We start from the raw sequence: 13,240 nt of genomic DNA on the forward strand, positions 1-13,240 counted from the left end.
CAGAGGATGAGTAATTGCCAGCTTCCAGTACAGCCTTATTGCCTGCCCCACCCACCATCATGTGATGGCTCCCTGGCCAGGAGGAGGTTAAATCCAGAAGGTCAAGGAGGGTGGAGCTCTGTGGTATTCAGATTCCCCTCAGCACCAGCAAAAGCCCAGGGTGGGGGTGCGGGGCTGAGCCTTGGAACTCCAACTTGTCCCACAGACAACACTGCACAGGAAGGGTTTGTGTAAATAAGGATTTTTTTTCTTCTACAAATAAATTAAGAAACAAACTAGAAAAACTGTCCACACCCATTGCCCGCCTAGAGAGAGTGTGGGTGGACCCTGTCCCTGCAGGGCCAAAAAGGGTCCATGGTTTCCTCAAATCTCAGAGCGCAGTCGTCTCCGACGGGAGGCAAAGGAAAAGTCGTGACCTCTTGGCAGGCTTAGTCCTGCAGCTGCCCCAGGCATCCAGACTGTCCCTGGGGCTCTTCCAGACCTTGGTGCTGGCTGGGAGGGGAGGTGTCTGGCAGGTCTTGGCTTGGAGGAGCAGAGCTGCTGCAGGGCCTCTCAGGGGAGGGGTTGGCCAAGTAGGCACTCACCAGCTGCAGGATCTCTTCCACCTAAGAGAGGGCGGCGCCAGCGTGCAACAGGGGGTCAGCGTGCAACAGGGCCCACTGGGCTCTCTTCTTTTCACTTCCCTTCCTCTTGCGGAGCTCCAGGGTTCCAGCTTCCCCTACCAGGTAGGTTCCTGCAGGCTCTAGTCCTGGCGACCTTCTCTTCCTCTCACCCCCCCCCCCCCCGCTCGGGGTGTCAGGCATTTTCCTTTCTGATCTGCCAACATACTAAGTGCTAAGTCCTCCCACAGCTCCCAGAACTCTCCTCCGGTCAAGGCCTGTCCAGTTACAGTTTGTAGTATTTCTTAATCTTTGATTCCCATTTACCATTTGCCTCCCCCAAATCAAACATAAGCTCCTTACTTTTCCTTAGGCCACAGCTGGAGCCCTAGAGTCTATAGTTGCACGGACACCCATGTTCACTTCCACAACCCGTTCTCACCTGGGGGCTCTGCAGGAGGAGCTGGCTGTCACCCACCCTCAGGGCTAAGGTGTGAGGGCCTATTAGCTGGCAGGCGGCCACATGACCATAGCTGACACTGTGGATGGGTTCTGTCTCACCAGGCCTGGAGAGCGACATGGCCTTTGCTCCCAAACCCAGGCATAGCTTCTGTGGAGCACCTCCACCAGGCTCCTGCAGAGAGATGGGCGGGGTCAGGATCGTAGGCGGGGCTTTTGCACCTTTATTTCTGGTAGGGGCAGTTGGCTGTGATCTGGGAGCTTCCTTGACCCTTGATTCACACAGCACAGGTGTGGAGTGGCCACAAGCACCTGGAGGTGCAAGCCCAAATGCTGGGGATTCCAGGGGTTGGAGATGGGCAGCTGCTAGCTGTTCTACATGTCGGAAATGAAATAACCCAGCTGGGGTGAGGGGCTGTGGCTCTGGAGTAAAAGTGTTGGGACTTGGACCACCAGAGTCCCCTTCTCCCTTCTCCCCCTCACCGTGCTCAGCTCCAGAACGTCATACCGAGCAGCGCCGAACCCCGGACACTGCGCCGCCAGAGCCAGATAGGCAGCCATGGCCTCAGCTTGGCCCATGCCCCGTAGCCTCTTCCAGCCTCCCAGCACCGCGGCCGTCGTGCTGGTGCCGTCTCCTCCCACCTGGGCTGTGCTTCCCGTCGAGCAGCCGGTACAGCCGCGCCGGGCACGCTCCGCCCGCCTCTTGGCCAGACCTGGGCTCCAGAGCGCCCCGGCCAGCAGGGCAGCGGAGGACTGTGGCCTCGGGGTAGGGCGCAGCGGTTGTTCCCGCGGTGGGGTGGGGGGCGGCAGCAGGCGGTCCAGGCGTGGCAGGGGCCCCCGCGGGGAAAAGTCCCGGTGCAAACTCTGCAGGCGCAGCGCCGCCAGGGCGCGCAGCGTATCATCAGGCGGGGGCGGCCGGCCGCGCAGCAGCAGAGCGTGAGCCTGCAAGGGAGGCAGGCGGGGTCAGTGTAGGAGCTGTGAAGACACCTCCGGGCATGGAATCTGAGGAGGTCTGGGTTCAGGAAAAGTCTCCCACGGGGTTGTCACAACAAATTGAAGATGGTCCGGAATACGGGATCAGGCTGTGGTCGATTTGGAGTCGTAAAAACCAGAGATCTCACCTGCTCAAATAGGAAAGGCAATTCGTGACCATCCGGAGATAGCCCTTCTGGGTGCAGAGGTCCGTGAAGACGAAGGCACAGTCTCCACCCGGAATCGGGCGAGTCCTCCAGTGGGGCTTCCTCTGAGGTCAAACTGCATTAGGGAAAAAGATGCATTAAGACTGAGAAGCAGGGCCTCCATGGGCTCAGGCTGCCATGGAAAGGGGCGGGACCAAGAAACTTTTGTGGTGGAGCCCTGGCGAGCCTTTTAAGTCAGACTGCACACCACCGGCGGGTAGAAACCTGTCTGCAGATCAGCGAGCTACTCGCACGCCTAGATAAACGTGCTTAAAGGTGAACAAAAGCTAAGTAGATTGGCCAATACAGCGCAGGGCTGGGGCTGGACATTTACTTCTCAAACCTGGTGAGCACGTCGGCTACGAGGGTCCCCCCAGCCAGGGCTCGCTCCTGGGCCCCTCGCTGCTCATACAAGGCGAAAGCGTTCCGGCTCCGATCCAAACCCAGCCTTCCCACTAACTCTCGAGCCACCTAGGAAGAGGGGAGGAAGAGCAAAGTCAGGTCACTCTAGGGGAGGGAGGTCTTTTTTCAGAATCTGGAAAGAGCTGAACCTACTGGAGAAGGGGGCTTAGTTTTCCCACCACCATTCGCTGACTTTCCAAAGCAACAAATCTGAGACTAGGGGCAAACTTAGAGCCGGCATGAGATGCTGGTAAGGGTGCCTAGCATGCTGGAGACTCTGGGTTCCGTCACCAGTACCGTGGCTAAATAAAGCTGGAAGGGCGGGTTGCGGAAGCGCGGGAGGGAGTCTTTCTCTGGCCTCACCTCTCCCGCTGTAGTGTGGGAGTCGATGGCCACAGGACACGCTCCAGCTCCAGGACAGTGCACGGTGCACAACAGCTCCTGCCGTCTACTCAGCGCGGAAATCTCTGCTAGCGAAGGCACCAGTTCCCGACCCCGAGTCCGGCCCAGAGCTTTCCGGATGAAGCGTGCATATTCCGCCAGTTCTGAGTCCGGGAGTGCCTGCTCCGTTCTGAATTAAAGGGAATCCAAAGACTAGTGTTCCAAGGGTTTCTTTTCCTTTCCTTTATCGTAATTTATTTTACTTGGCCAAGGGTGAAAATGCATAGCTCGGTGGCTTCTTAGCATGCTTGAGGGTCTAGGCAGGATTCCCCAGCATGGGGGAAAAAAACATTACATCCGGTCGGTTTCCTTCCCGATAAGTCACATTTCTTGAGTGCAACCTAAATGTGTCCCGGGTGTTTTACACAGAGCTGAATTATTTTCGAAGTCTCCTGCCTTCTTTTCTACAACTGCCCCGCCCACTTCCTCCAGCTCCCTGATCTTCCCGTGATTAAAATCTGAACTCCAACCATGTTACTATGCTTTCTGAAATCCTGCCGTTTTTCTAGGTCTTCTGTTCAAAGAGAGTGCCTTGTTGTAAGTCACCTGCTCATAAGTGGGATATGACCTTGCAATTCCCAAGAAGAGGTACTGACTGTGCTATTAGCAGCTGGCCTGCTCTTGGGCATCCCTTCCCTTCTCTGTATCTCCACTTCTCTCGCACCTGTCTTTATCTCCCAGCCCTCAAGCTGTTTGGCTGAGGCATCTCTTCTTCTCACCTCTCCAAATGTCCCAGGAGGTGCCCTCGGACAGCTCCCCCAGGCCGGAAAGTGCAGCTCATACAAGTGAGAAGTTGCCAGTACCGCAGGGTGGCAGGATCTTGAGTGGCAGGGAGCCCAGGGGGACCGGCAGGACCTGAGGTCTGCTTAGCCAGCTGCAGGAAAAGTTCGTCCTGGAGTGCAGGCAGGTCCCGGCAGGTCTGGAGCACACCCTGCATCAGGGGCCCTGGGCGCCTCGCCCCCTCCAGCGCCTGCAGTGCCAAGAACAGCCGCACTGCCTCCTCTCGCAAGGGTGCGTAGCCTGGGCCTGCGGGAGGGTGAGAGAGGAGGGATAGTTTGGAGAGGGGACACAGAGCTGCGCCCTGGGAGGAAGGCACGATCCACAGGAAGGTCAGAGGGTGTCTGAGGACACGGAATGGCGTGGAAAGGAGGGTACGAGGGACAGAAACAGTGTCGGGAAAGCAATGGTCCACAGAACTAAACTCTCAACCTTTGCCTCCCATGAATACCCCCCTCCACCGGCCACTGCTTAACCTATCCTAGTAAGGAAGAGAGAAAGGTAAGGGCCATATATTTAACCCCTTCCCCATCCTTTAACTGGGTACCCATCACGGTGGGTCCCAAAAAAGGCTGCTCTGGGTACGGAAACCCAGGGTTCATCTCCTGGCATTCTTTAAGCCTCTAGCTTTAGGACTATACAGTCGATACTCCTTTTGTGGGGAGAAGTATACCTTGATGAGGCCAGCACAATTTCTCCCAGTGATGGTTTCCCCTATCTGTAAAGGTGCTATGTCCTAGTCTTAACAAGCATAAGGGATAGGAAAGATAGGAAAGTGCAGATGCCTCTGAAGGAATTTGTCAGAATGAGACTCTTAGAGGTGGGTACGGGAGGCAGAGTCTTCATTCTGTTCTGGCTTTGCCCTCCAATCCAGACTGCTTCCAGGTTCACTCAAGACTGAGAAGGACCCTGAAGACTCAAGTCCCTGCCAGCTACCCTACTCGGGTTCTTATCACAAGTCTACCCCATCCCCATCAAGAAGACTCGACCTGGGGTCCAATCACTCACCGGGAGCGCTGACTCCATAGGGCAGAGGCAGGAGTGGGGCGTACAAGGCACTACTGGTATGCCTCAGAATAGGGTTCCGCCGGTAGATGAGGGCCACTGCCTCTGGGTCGCCACAACTCTCCTAGAGGGGAAGAGGGTCACCTTGATGGGGGAAGGGAGCTCTCCACGAGCCCAGAAAGCTTTTAGGCCCACCCCCCTCCTGCCTCTTACTGGCGAGCTCTCTCACCTGTATGTCTCTGAGCAGTAGCTGGGTAGGAGTCTCCAGTGGGGCCTTGGAAGCAATCACTTCACGAAGTGCCACCCCCCAGCGCTCGGCCTCTGCCTGGCGCGGGGAGCAGAGGCGGATGCTGTGTTTCCGGCCAGACACAGTGACTGACCACAGTCCTGGTGGAAAGAGAGGCCACAGAGGCAATCATGGATTGTCGGGGGCCCTGCCAGGAAGGTAGGGACATTCTCAAGGTGTCTCACCGGTCTCCTTGGGCCTGCGCTCCGGCCCAGTCACCGAACACAGGCTCGTGAGGACCAGGCTTCCGAGGCGCCTTGCTCCCTTCCCGCTGCTGCTGAACTGGTCCAGGGAGTCTCTGGTGAGCACAAACCAGGCTCGCCGCGGGAGCAGCCATGGCCGCGCCCCTCCCCCGCGGGGCTCCCTATACAGCCAACCTGGGAGGAGACCCGGAAGAAGAGATTAACATGAAGACACATTATTTCTTGGAGGGCTGTGTTTGGGGGCCTCCAGATTGCGCCCAGGGGTTCCCACCTTTCACAACGACGTCGGGGTCGTCCTCCGGCAGTCCCTTGTCTGGGATGAGGCTCCAGGTCTCTTCCCAGCTCTGCAGCCTGCGCCAGAGATGGAAAGTTGGGCGAGGCCCTCCACTCAGCCTCCAGGGGGCTCCTTATTAGGGGCTCCCCAGGCTGCGAGGGGTACATGTTCCCAAGCTGGGCACCCATCCTCCAGGCTGTGGGAACTGCGGGGCCGTTCTGACCTTGCACCAGAAATAACCAGGACCCCCCCTTCCTCCCCGCGCCCCCGGCCGGACCGCCCCCCGGGACCCCAGCCAAACCGCAGCGTCCGGCAGCACAGGGCCTCTCCCTTATTGCACAACCCGGGGAGGGAAGATGGCGAGGAAGGGGGTCCTGAGAACTAGCTGAGGTCTCGGAACTAGGCACTCTTGAGCAGAAACTCACCTGTCTGAGACCTGCCCGCTCCTAGTCGGCTGAGTCAGCGTAACGTCCAGGGAACCCTGGGGAGATGGGCAGGAAGACACTCAGAGTCCTTAGCCCCAACACCAGTGGTTTTGCAGGAGCCCAGGGCAGCTCTCATTAGGGGTCTGGGGAAGGGGTGCCTGAGTGTGTGGGGGGGGTCGTGACTGGGCAGGAAGAGCCAGAGCCACTCTGGGGTCATCCCTTCTACAGGTCTCTGTGGACCACTACAGCTCTAGGCTTACCTCTGTTGCCATTTGAAAATGCATTCATGAGAGAAGGTGGGAGGGGGCACCGGGTTGGGAGTCAGGAAACCTAGGTTCCAATACCGGCTGGACCACTAAGCAACTGCCATATCTTGCGCAAGTCTTCTCCCATCTCTGGGCCTTAGTTTCTCCATCTTTAAAACTGGAGAAGGGATGCAATCCCTTCTCCCTGCAGAAGCCTCTTAAACCTTCCCCTTCACCCTCCGCGCTGTGCTCAGAACCTCCGTGGAAGAGGAAAATGAGCTCCCAGCCAAAGTGCAAGACCCAAGACAGGGCAAGGGTTGGGTACTGAGGTGAATGAAGAAAAGAGGGAGCTGGGGCCGTGGTGGCGCACGCCTTTAATCCCAGCACTCGGGAGGCAGAGGCAGGCGGATCTCTCAGAGTTCGAGGCCAGCCTGGTCTACAAGAGCTAGTTCCAGGACAGGAATCAAAAAGCTACGGAGAAACCCTGTCTCGAAAGTCCAAAAAAGAGGGACCCTTTTGCATAGTACTTTGTCCAAGGGCTTTGTGTCTTCTTCTACAGACCACCCAGAGGAAGGTGACAGACTGCCCCTTTGCTAGGGCTCAGGAGGGCAGGAGGCTGCTAAGCACATACTCCTCAGGCCAGGAGTAATTTGGGAATCTGCCTTTCTCATACACAATCCACTCCCAACCCATGCCTAGGCACTTCAATTGTAACCTAGGGTCTGAGGGAGGCCTCCAAACCAATTCAGAGCCAAGCTAGCTGACGGGAACTGTGCCATGGTCCCTTTGCGCCCAGACTGCTTAAGCCAGGATGGGGGGAGGGAAAAGAAGGACCAGGGACACCTGTCCCCGAGCTCCAGGCTCCACCAGAGGGTGGAGGTGGGGCAGGAGGGAGGCCATGGCCTGTTTGACAGAGAACCTTCCCATGCTGAAAGCTTGGGAACTCTTAAGCAGTGACCTTTCCCTGGAAGTCCACCCATTTCCACCACACCATCAGAGGGCAGGTACTGATCTCCCCCAGACCAGCTCCCCTAATCGCACTCCCCTGCTTCCCTCCTCTTCCCCTCTATATTTATCTGCCCTCTGCCTCGCCAGGTGCTGGCGCTGGCGCTGGCTGTGTAGCCCGCCCCACCCAGGAATGGAGCCATAGAGCTTGCTGGGGGACCCCTGATGGGGGGATGGGAGCCTGACCCCAGGCCACAGTACACACAGTCTTGTCTCTGGTGGGTAAGGGCATGATGAGGGAGGGCTCCTCGAGGTCTTACACACCAACGGTGCCTCAGCGTCTCCCAGGGGAGATTTGATTAAAACAAAACAAAAAAACCCCAGCAGTCAAGCGACCCTCACCATTCCCTCGGGATTCCCAGGAGCCTCACCAGAGAGGGCAGAGTGTTCTGTCCTAAGTGGCAGGATAAGAAGTCCTCAAAGGGCCATCGTCCCCAGCCTTTTCTTTGTGGGGTTCCCGATGCAGACCCCAATTCCAGGATGCCTTTTGCCCCTCGCCCAGCTTCCCGCGGTAAGAACTCCCGCATCTGGCCCCAGCGCTCAAGAACTGTGAGCAGAACGAACCCAGGCGTTCGAGCCGCTCAGCCGGCCTCGCCACATTCTTTGGCTCTGGCGGAGGCGGAAGGAGACGGGATGGGACGCGGGCCCGGCAGGGAAGGGAGAGGCAGGGCCAGGTCGGGCCACGCGTGACGCCTCCTCTGCCTCAGGGCCCCCAGCAGGTGGACAGCGCCCTGAGTGCGGCGCGAGGCCCACAGGCACATCCCGTGTAACGCTGCTAGCCCCTGGAGCTCCCAGAGCTCTGGCCTCCAGACAAGAATCTCCCCCACATTTCCACTTGGCCAAAAGGACGGCGTTTGGCCCGAGTATGGAGCCGGATCAGGCGTGACGACCGGTTGTAGTGAGAAGGATTGAATACGGCGCTAAATCCCTCCAGACTTACCCTCCCGCCGCCCGCTGGACTTGGGGTCCGTAGCTCAAAGGTCTCGTCGTCGTCGTCGTCGTCCCCGTCCCCGCTAAGCTCGCCGTCCCCGTAGTCCCGGTGCAGAAGAGTGAAGCCTCGACGGCAGCAGAGGAGCCACCACAATCCCCCGGGGAGAGGCATCCGGGCGAGCAGTCGGGGAATGGGGGCGCGGGCAGCTTCGCCCGAGCAGCGGGGAGATCGGAGAAACTGGAGGTGCTCAGATCCGAACCGGGTAGAGATGAGGCGCGAGGAGAGAAGGGGTCCGGGAGGAGGGTGTCCAGCGCTGGGGTGCAAGAGAACGCTCGTCGGAGCCTGCGGGGGGCTCAATGTCTGGGCCCCAGCGGAGGGAGGGAGAAAGCGTCCAGAGCCGGGGGAAGGGAGTGGGGAGCAATGTCCGGAGCTGGGAAGTAGTGTCCGTTGTAGTGTCCAGCCCTGTGGGGGGCAGTGTCCGGTACAGTGTCCGTGGTAGGCAGTTGTCCAAGCTCCAGGGAGGGTCGTGTCCGGTAGGGCGTCCGGTGGCCGGGGCCCGGGCGGCGCGCGCTGCGCTCCCTGCAGCCCCGGGACTGGCGCGCTGGGGGGCGCGAGCTGAGCTCCCGGACCCCGCCTCCCTCTCTCCCTCCTCCCTCCACCTTCCCTCTTTTTTCTCTCCTCCCTTCTTTACAGGGCAGGGTCTACATTTCGTCACAGCCTTCTCTGCCCAATCTCTGTGCCTGGCGCCGGCCAGGGCCACCAATCCCACGCTTGAAACCACGGCGGGTTGCATCACGTGCTTCTGGCTGAGTGACAGAGGAGAGAGGCGGGGGAAATGGGGAGGGGATGGGCAGTGCGATGTTAGCCACGCCCCAGCTTCTGAGGTCGGACTCGGGGTGCCTGTGGCGTCACGTAGGCCCGCCTTCGTGCTCTTGTTTTAACTCCTGGTTCACCAAGCAGCAAATTAAAAATTCTCTTAGAAGGTCTGGAGAAGGAAGAACTATTGGAAGGAAGCAGGGCTACTGCCCTGTGGTTACCTGACACATCTTGGAATCCCTGCCAAAGTACAGAGCTTTAACAACCGCGAGGCATCCCACGCCTGCGCCGGAGAGCTAGCTGCAGAGGCAGTGTTTCATCCTTAGAGTTAAAAGGGTCCAGTTTTAGATCTTAGTCACCCCACTTTTAAGGTGAAAAAGCTGAGAAAGGAACTCCGAGAAGCCTCAGACAAAGATCTCAGATAAAAGCTGATTTACAGTGCACTGACCAGAACTGGGGAGGGTGGCTAGGCACGCTAGGGAATTCTGTAGTCTCAGAAAAAAAGATGGGGGGGGGGAGCTGGAGAGATGGCTCAGAGGTTAAGAGTATTGCCTGCTCTTCCAAAGGTCCTGAGTTCAATTCCCAGCAACCACATGGTGGCTCACAACCATCTGTAATGAGGTCTGTTGCCCTCCTCTTGCCACAGACAGAATATTGTATACATAATAAATAAATATTTAAAAAAAAAGATCGGAGGCCTCCCGGGGCGAATCTGCTGCGTTTCTGCGTTAGAAAGGGTTAACAAGAGCCCTAAGAGTCTAGGGCGGAGCCCGTGCTACAGCCGGAGACAGCGGGTGCGCGCGCGTTGCTGACTCAGCGGCGATTCCCGCGGTCACTGGCGAGGGGTTCCAGGTCGGCTCCAGAGGGTAGCGTGAGCCCCCTGAGGATCTGCGCAGTTTTCAGACCTTCCCTGGCTTCTGGCTTCAAGAGGCCAAAGTTTTAAGTCTCTACCTCCTGAGGTTTTAGGACCGACGACAAGCCAGGATGGGCTGGGCCGGGTAGGACGGAGGGAATACTTCAAGCCAACGCCTCTCTAGGGACCTGTATGCCACGCCCTTTTGCCCCTTGACTCCAGGCTGGGGCTGGAGCAGTGGGTATGGCTTTGCTAGCCAGATACTAAATTGGGAGAATTGTCTTCTTTGAGCCAATCCTGGTATTTGTGATTGTGCAAAGCAAAGACCAGAAATCAATGCACCATCTCTAGAAGCCATCCTGACTATACTTTCACATTGGATGAAAACGGCCAGAGACTTCGCAACCATAACCTCCCTTCCTCTTCAAGATCCTCGACCCTTGCCTGCGGGAGAATTCTTTCTGATATCTAACCTCCCTCTTTCCTGGCAAGCTCACTGTATTATTTCCTTTTACTCGGTCCGCACAAGCACCCCCCACTCTCAACTCTAAATACCCAATAACTCCTCTCTGGAAATTTGCAAATTGCAATACTCCCCCCTCCCCCATTTTTAATCCTAGGTGAAAAACTCTAACTCAACTTTTTCCTTTCCTTTCCTTTCCTTTCCTTTCCTTTCCTTCTTAGGCAGGATATGGTTCTTGATTCCCCCACCCCCACCCCTGTCTTTGGAGTGCTGGGGCTACAGGCATCTGTTAACACACCAGCAGACTCGACTTTTTAATTAGTGTTTTTGTTTCCATTGCAGGACTTTAAAAGGGATCCAAAATCCCACCCCCAACTAGAATCTCTTGCCTCCTATCCCTGCCTCCAGGCCGGACCCACGCACACACAGTTTGGGACAGCATCACCACCCCGCACACTTCACACGCTTGGGAGCTAGGTACTTGCTAAAGCAGCCATTACTGGAGAGCGCTAGTGTTGTTAGAAAGCCCTTTCTTACCCTGACTCCGGAGGAACCCCGCCCCTCCCCACCTGGCAGCTTTCCCACCTCACCTCGGTTGGCAGAGGCTGCGTGAAGGCAGAGGGAGTGTCAGCACTCAAAGCTTTAGCCGACTCAGCAGCCCCCCTCCCCCAACACCTCCCACTCAGGCTCAAGCGTGGGGGTGGGGGTGCAACCCACTGCCTTGGCCTCGCTACAACTCGTTTCCAAAGTTGGTGATTCAGAAATAGTAACAATAGTTGGGTTGGGTTGCATCTCATTTGCATTGTATCAATTTAATTAAGTGCAGAGGCAATCCCTTTAGGTCCTGAAGTCTTTCTCAACGTTCCCCCATTTACTCCCCTTTTTCACTGCCCTCCCTGGGATCGTTTCCTTAGCCCTCCCCCCCCCCTCTGGAATCGTGGCTCTAGTTGTCCCAAGAGAAACTGTGGGTCTCAGTGGGAGCAGAGCAGGAAGAAAGGCGGAGTCGGCGGGGGCAGCGGCCTCGGGGGTTGGGCTTTGGGCTGCATCCCCCACTATGTAGCAGCCTCCGCAGGTCCTGGCGGAAGCGCAGGCCTAAAAAAGCATAAAGCACCGGATTGAGACTGCAGCGGACCAGCGCCAAGCCGCCGGTGACCAGCAAAGCTAAATCCTTGCGCTTGCTGGCGGAGCAGCTCCGCTCGCGGGCTGCCAGTAGGTCGGCTGTATCCATCAGCAGGGCGAGGCTGTAGGGCAGTTGCAGTACCACAAAGGCCGCCACCAAGGCCACCACAACGCGTAGTGCGCGACGCCGCTCTGGCCCCCTGGCGGCCAGAAGCGTGCGGCCCAGGAGCGCATAACAGGCTGCCATGACGCCCAGAGGCAACGCGAAGCCCAGGACAACCTGCGCCACCGCACTTGCCCCCTTCACAGTCTGCGTGAGGCCTTCGGGGAAGATGAGCCGACAGCGCCGTTGCCCTTCCCGCGGCCCGTCCCGGCTGAAAAGGAGGGCAGGTAGGGCCAGGAGCAGCGACAACAGCCACACGAAGACTGAGACCAAGTGCGCACGGCCAGGTGTGGAGGGCCGCTGCCCGGCTGGGAGGGCTCGAGCGATGGCCACGTAGCGGTCTGCGCTGATACAGGCTAGGAAGAGGAAGCCGGCGTGAAAGGAGGCCGAGTAGAGACCTGAGATGGCTCGGCAGGTGGCACTTCCTAGATTCCAGCCCTGAAGAGCTCCTGCTGCTGCAAAGGGCAAGGTCAGGGCCAATAGGAGGTCAGCCAGAGCCAACTGGAGCAGGTGAACGGAGGTGGGAGATCGGGAAGTTCGTCGGGCTGCCAGATGGGTGGCCAAGACTAGGCCATTGCCTGCCAGACCCAGCACAGCCACCATCAGGGAGACACTGGGTTGGAAGGCCCGACTAAAAGCCTGCACATCCGCCTTGTAACAGAGTTCTGGCAACGGCTCAGCTGAGTAAGCCTCCTCATCGTACCCGGAGTAGGGTTCCCAGGAGACCTGGTGAGAGGAGGGACCATGTAAGACATTCCTACACCACTCCCTTTCACGCAGGACTTCCTCACTTGAAGTCGAAAACAGCAGAAGAGAGACCTCCCCCCCAAAAATTCTTTCTAGGGTAGGCTGAACAGGCAGCTAGCTGCTTTCTTGCCCTCCTACTAGTTCCTGCTCCGAGATTCTCGAGCCGCTACTTGCTCTGTCTGGACCTCAGTTACTTAATGTGTTCTGTCCAGTCTATTAGTCCTATCCAGGCTTGCAGGGAGGACTGCTGAAAAGATGAAGCATCTAGCTCGCCTTAGACCAAGCATTTGTATTATTAATAAATCTTGGCTGCGTCTGTTCCCTGCGCAGTGCCCTCTTCTGGAAGGAAGGTCAGATGCAGGCTTCGCTTCAGCCTTGGACCCTAGACTTCAAGCTTAGGCTTTCTGCCTCCTTCCCTGCTCTCCTCCCCACCCTACCGCCAGGTCGAGCATGGGCATACTGAAACGCTCATACCAAGGGGGTCTTAAGTAAGTTTTCTAGGCTCCTGTGCAGGTCATAAGATGACAGAAGCCCGATATTAAGTGGGGAAACCCATTCCTTCCCCCTTCCCCACCCTCTCTGCAACCCTTCTCCCCCTCCGTGCCCCGACTCCCACCTGCTGTGTGGGCTCGGTCCCCATCTCTGGCTACAAGGGTTTCTGAGGTACAGTCACAGGGGGTAAAGTTAAATAAGTAGTGGGGAGGAAGGAAGGGGTGGGGAGAAAGGCCAAGAAGGAGGGTGGAGATTAGGGTCTGCGGGTTAGCTTTTACATTCCACCTTGCCTGATTTCTGTCTAATCCCTGCCAATGGAAAAAAGAAGAGCTGTATGATCTTGAATAAGACTTGTTT

The 13,240-nt window shown here is 57.5% G+C and overlaps 2 protein-coding genes across 4 annotated transcripts; both read right to left on the bottom strand.

The window, feature by feature from the left end:
• Positions 1-235: 235 nt before the first annotated feature.
• Positions 236-8,860, bottom strand: Plekhh3 (pleckstrin homology, MyTH4 and FERM domain containing H3). Of its 3 annotated transcripts, none has more exons than XM_005369047.2 (13): positions 8,240-8,860; positions 6,050-6,105; positions 5,622-5,701; positions 5,333-5,524; positions 5,091-5,248; positions 4,865-4,985; positions 3,799-4,105; positions 3,002-3,209; positions 2,580-2,707; positions 2,180-2,312; positions 1,542-2,000; positions 1,042-1,233; positions 236-605 (listed from the first exon to the last, which is right to left on the bottom strand). In XM_005369047.2, exons 1-13 carry the CDS (start codon positions 8,399-8,401, stop codon positions 429-431), a joined length of 2,373 nt encoding a protein of 790 aa, XP_005369104.1. In that variant the 5' UTR covers positions 8,402-8,860; the 3' UTR covers positions 236-428. The 3 variants fall into 3 exon arrangements, with proteins under 3 accessions (XP_005369104.1, XP_005369103.1, XP_026632862.1); XM_005369046.2 differs by having other exon boundaries at positions 2,571-2,707; XM_026777061.1 differs by lacking the exon at positions 236-605 and having other exon boundaries at positions 1,093-1,233; positions 1,567-2,000; positions 2,571-2,707.
• Positions 8,861-11,305: 2,445 nt separating this feature from the next.
• Positions 11,306-12,849, bottom strand: Ccr10 (C-C motif chemokine receptor 10). Its single transcript, XM_026790182.1, has 2 exons — positions 12,829-12,849; positions 11,306-12,370 (listed from the first exon to the last, which is right to left on the bottom strand). Exons 1-2 carry the CDS (start codon positions 12,847-12,849, stop codon positions 11,306-11,308), a joined length of 1,086 nt encoding a protein of 361 aa, XP_026645983.1.
• Between the last annotated feature and the right edge of the window lie 391 nt (positions 12,850-13,240).

Source organism: Microtus ochrogaster, unplaced genomic scaffold (genome assembly GCF_000317375.1).
Source record: "Microtus ochrogaster isolate Prairie Vole_2 unplaced genomic scaffold, MicOch1.0 UNK44, whole genome shotgun sequence".
In the NCBI taxonomy this organism is placed as follows: domain Eukaryota; kingdom Metazoa; phylum Chordata; class Mammalia; order Rodentia; family Cricetidae; genus Microtus; species Microtus ochrogaster.

What these genes read in the sequence shown, in the direction of transcription:
- Plekhh3 (XM_005369046.2), bottom strand. Translation starts at nt 8,401, where the DNA reads ATGCCTCTCCCCGGGGGATTGTGGTGGCTCCTCTGCTGCCGTCGAGGC. An exon ending in AGCGGGCAGGTCTCAGACAG is followed by an intron (nt 5,702 to 6,049) that starts GTGAGTTTCTGC and finishes TCTCTGGCGCAG; the next exon opens with GCTGCAGAGCTGGGAAGAGA. An exon ending in GTGCTCACCAGGTTTGAGAA is followed by an intron (nt 2,313 to 2,570) that starts GTAAATGTCCAG and finishes TCCCTAATGCAG; the next exon opens with TTTGACCTCAGAGGAAGCCC.
- Ccr10 (XM_026790182.1), bottom strand. Translation starts at nt 12,849, where the DNA reads ATGCCCATGCTCGACCTGGCG. An exon ending in TGCCCATGCTCGACCTGGCG is followed by an intron (nt 12,371 to 12,828) that starts GTAGGGTGGGGA and finishes TCCTCTCACCAG; the next exon opens with GTCTCCTGGGAACCCTACTC.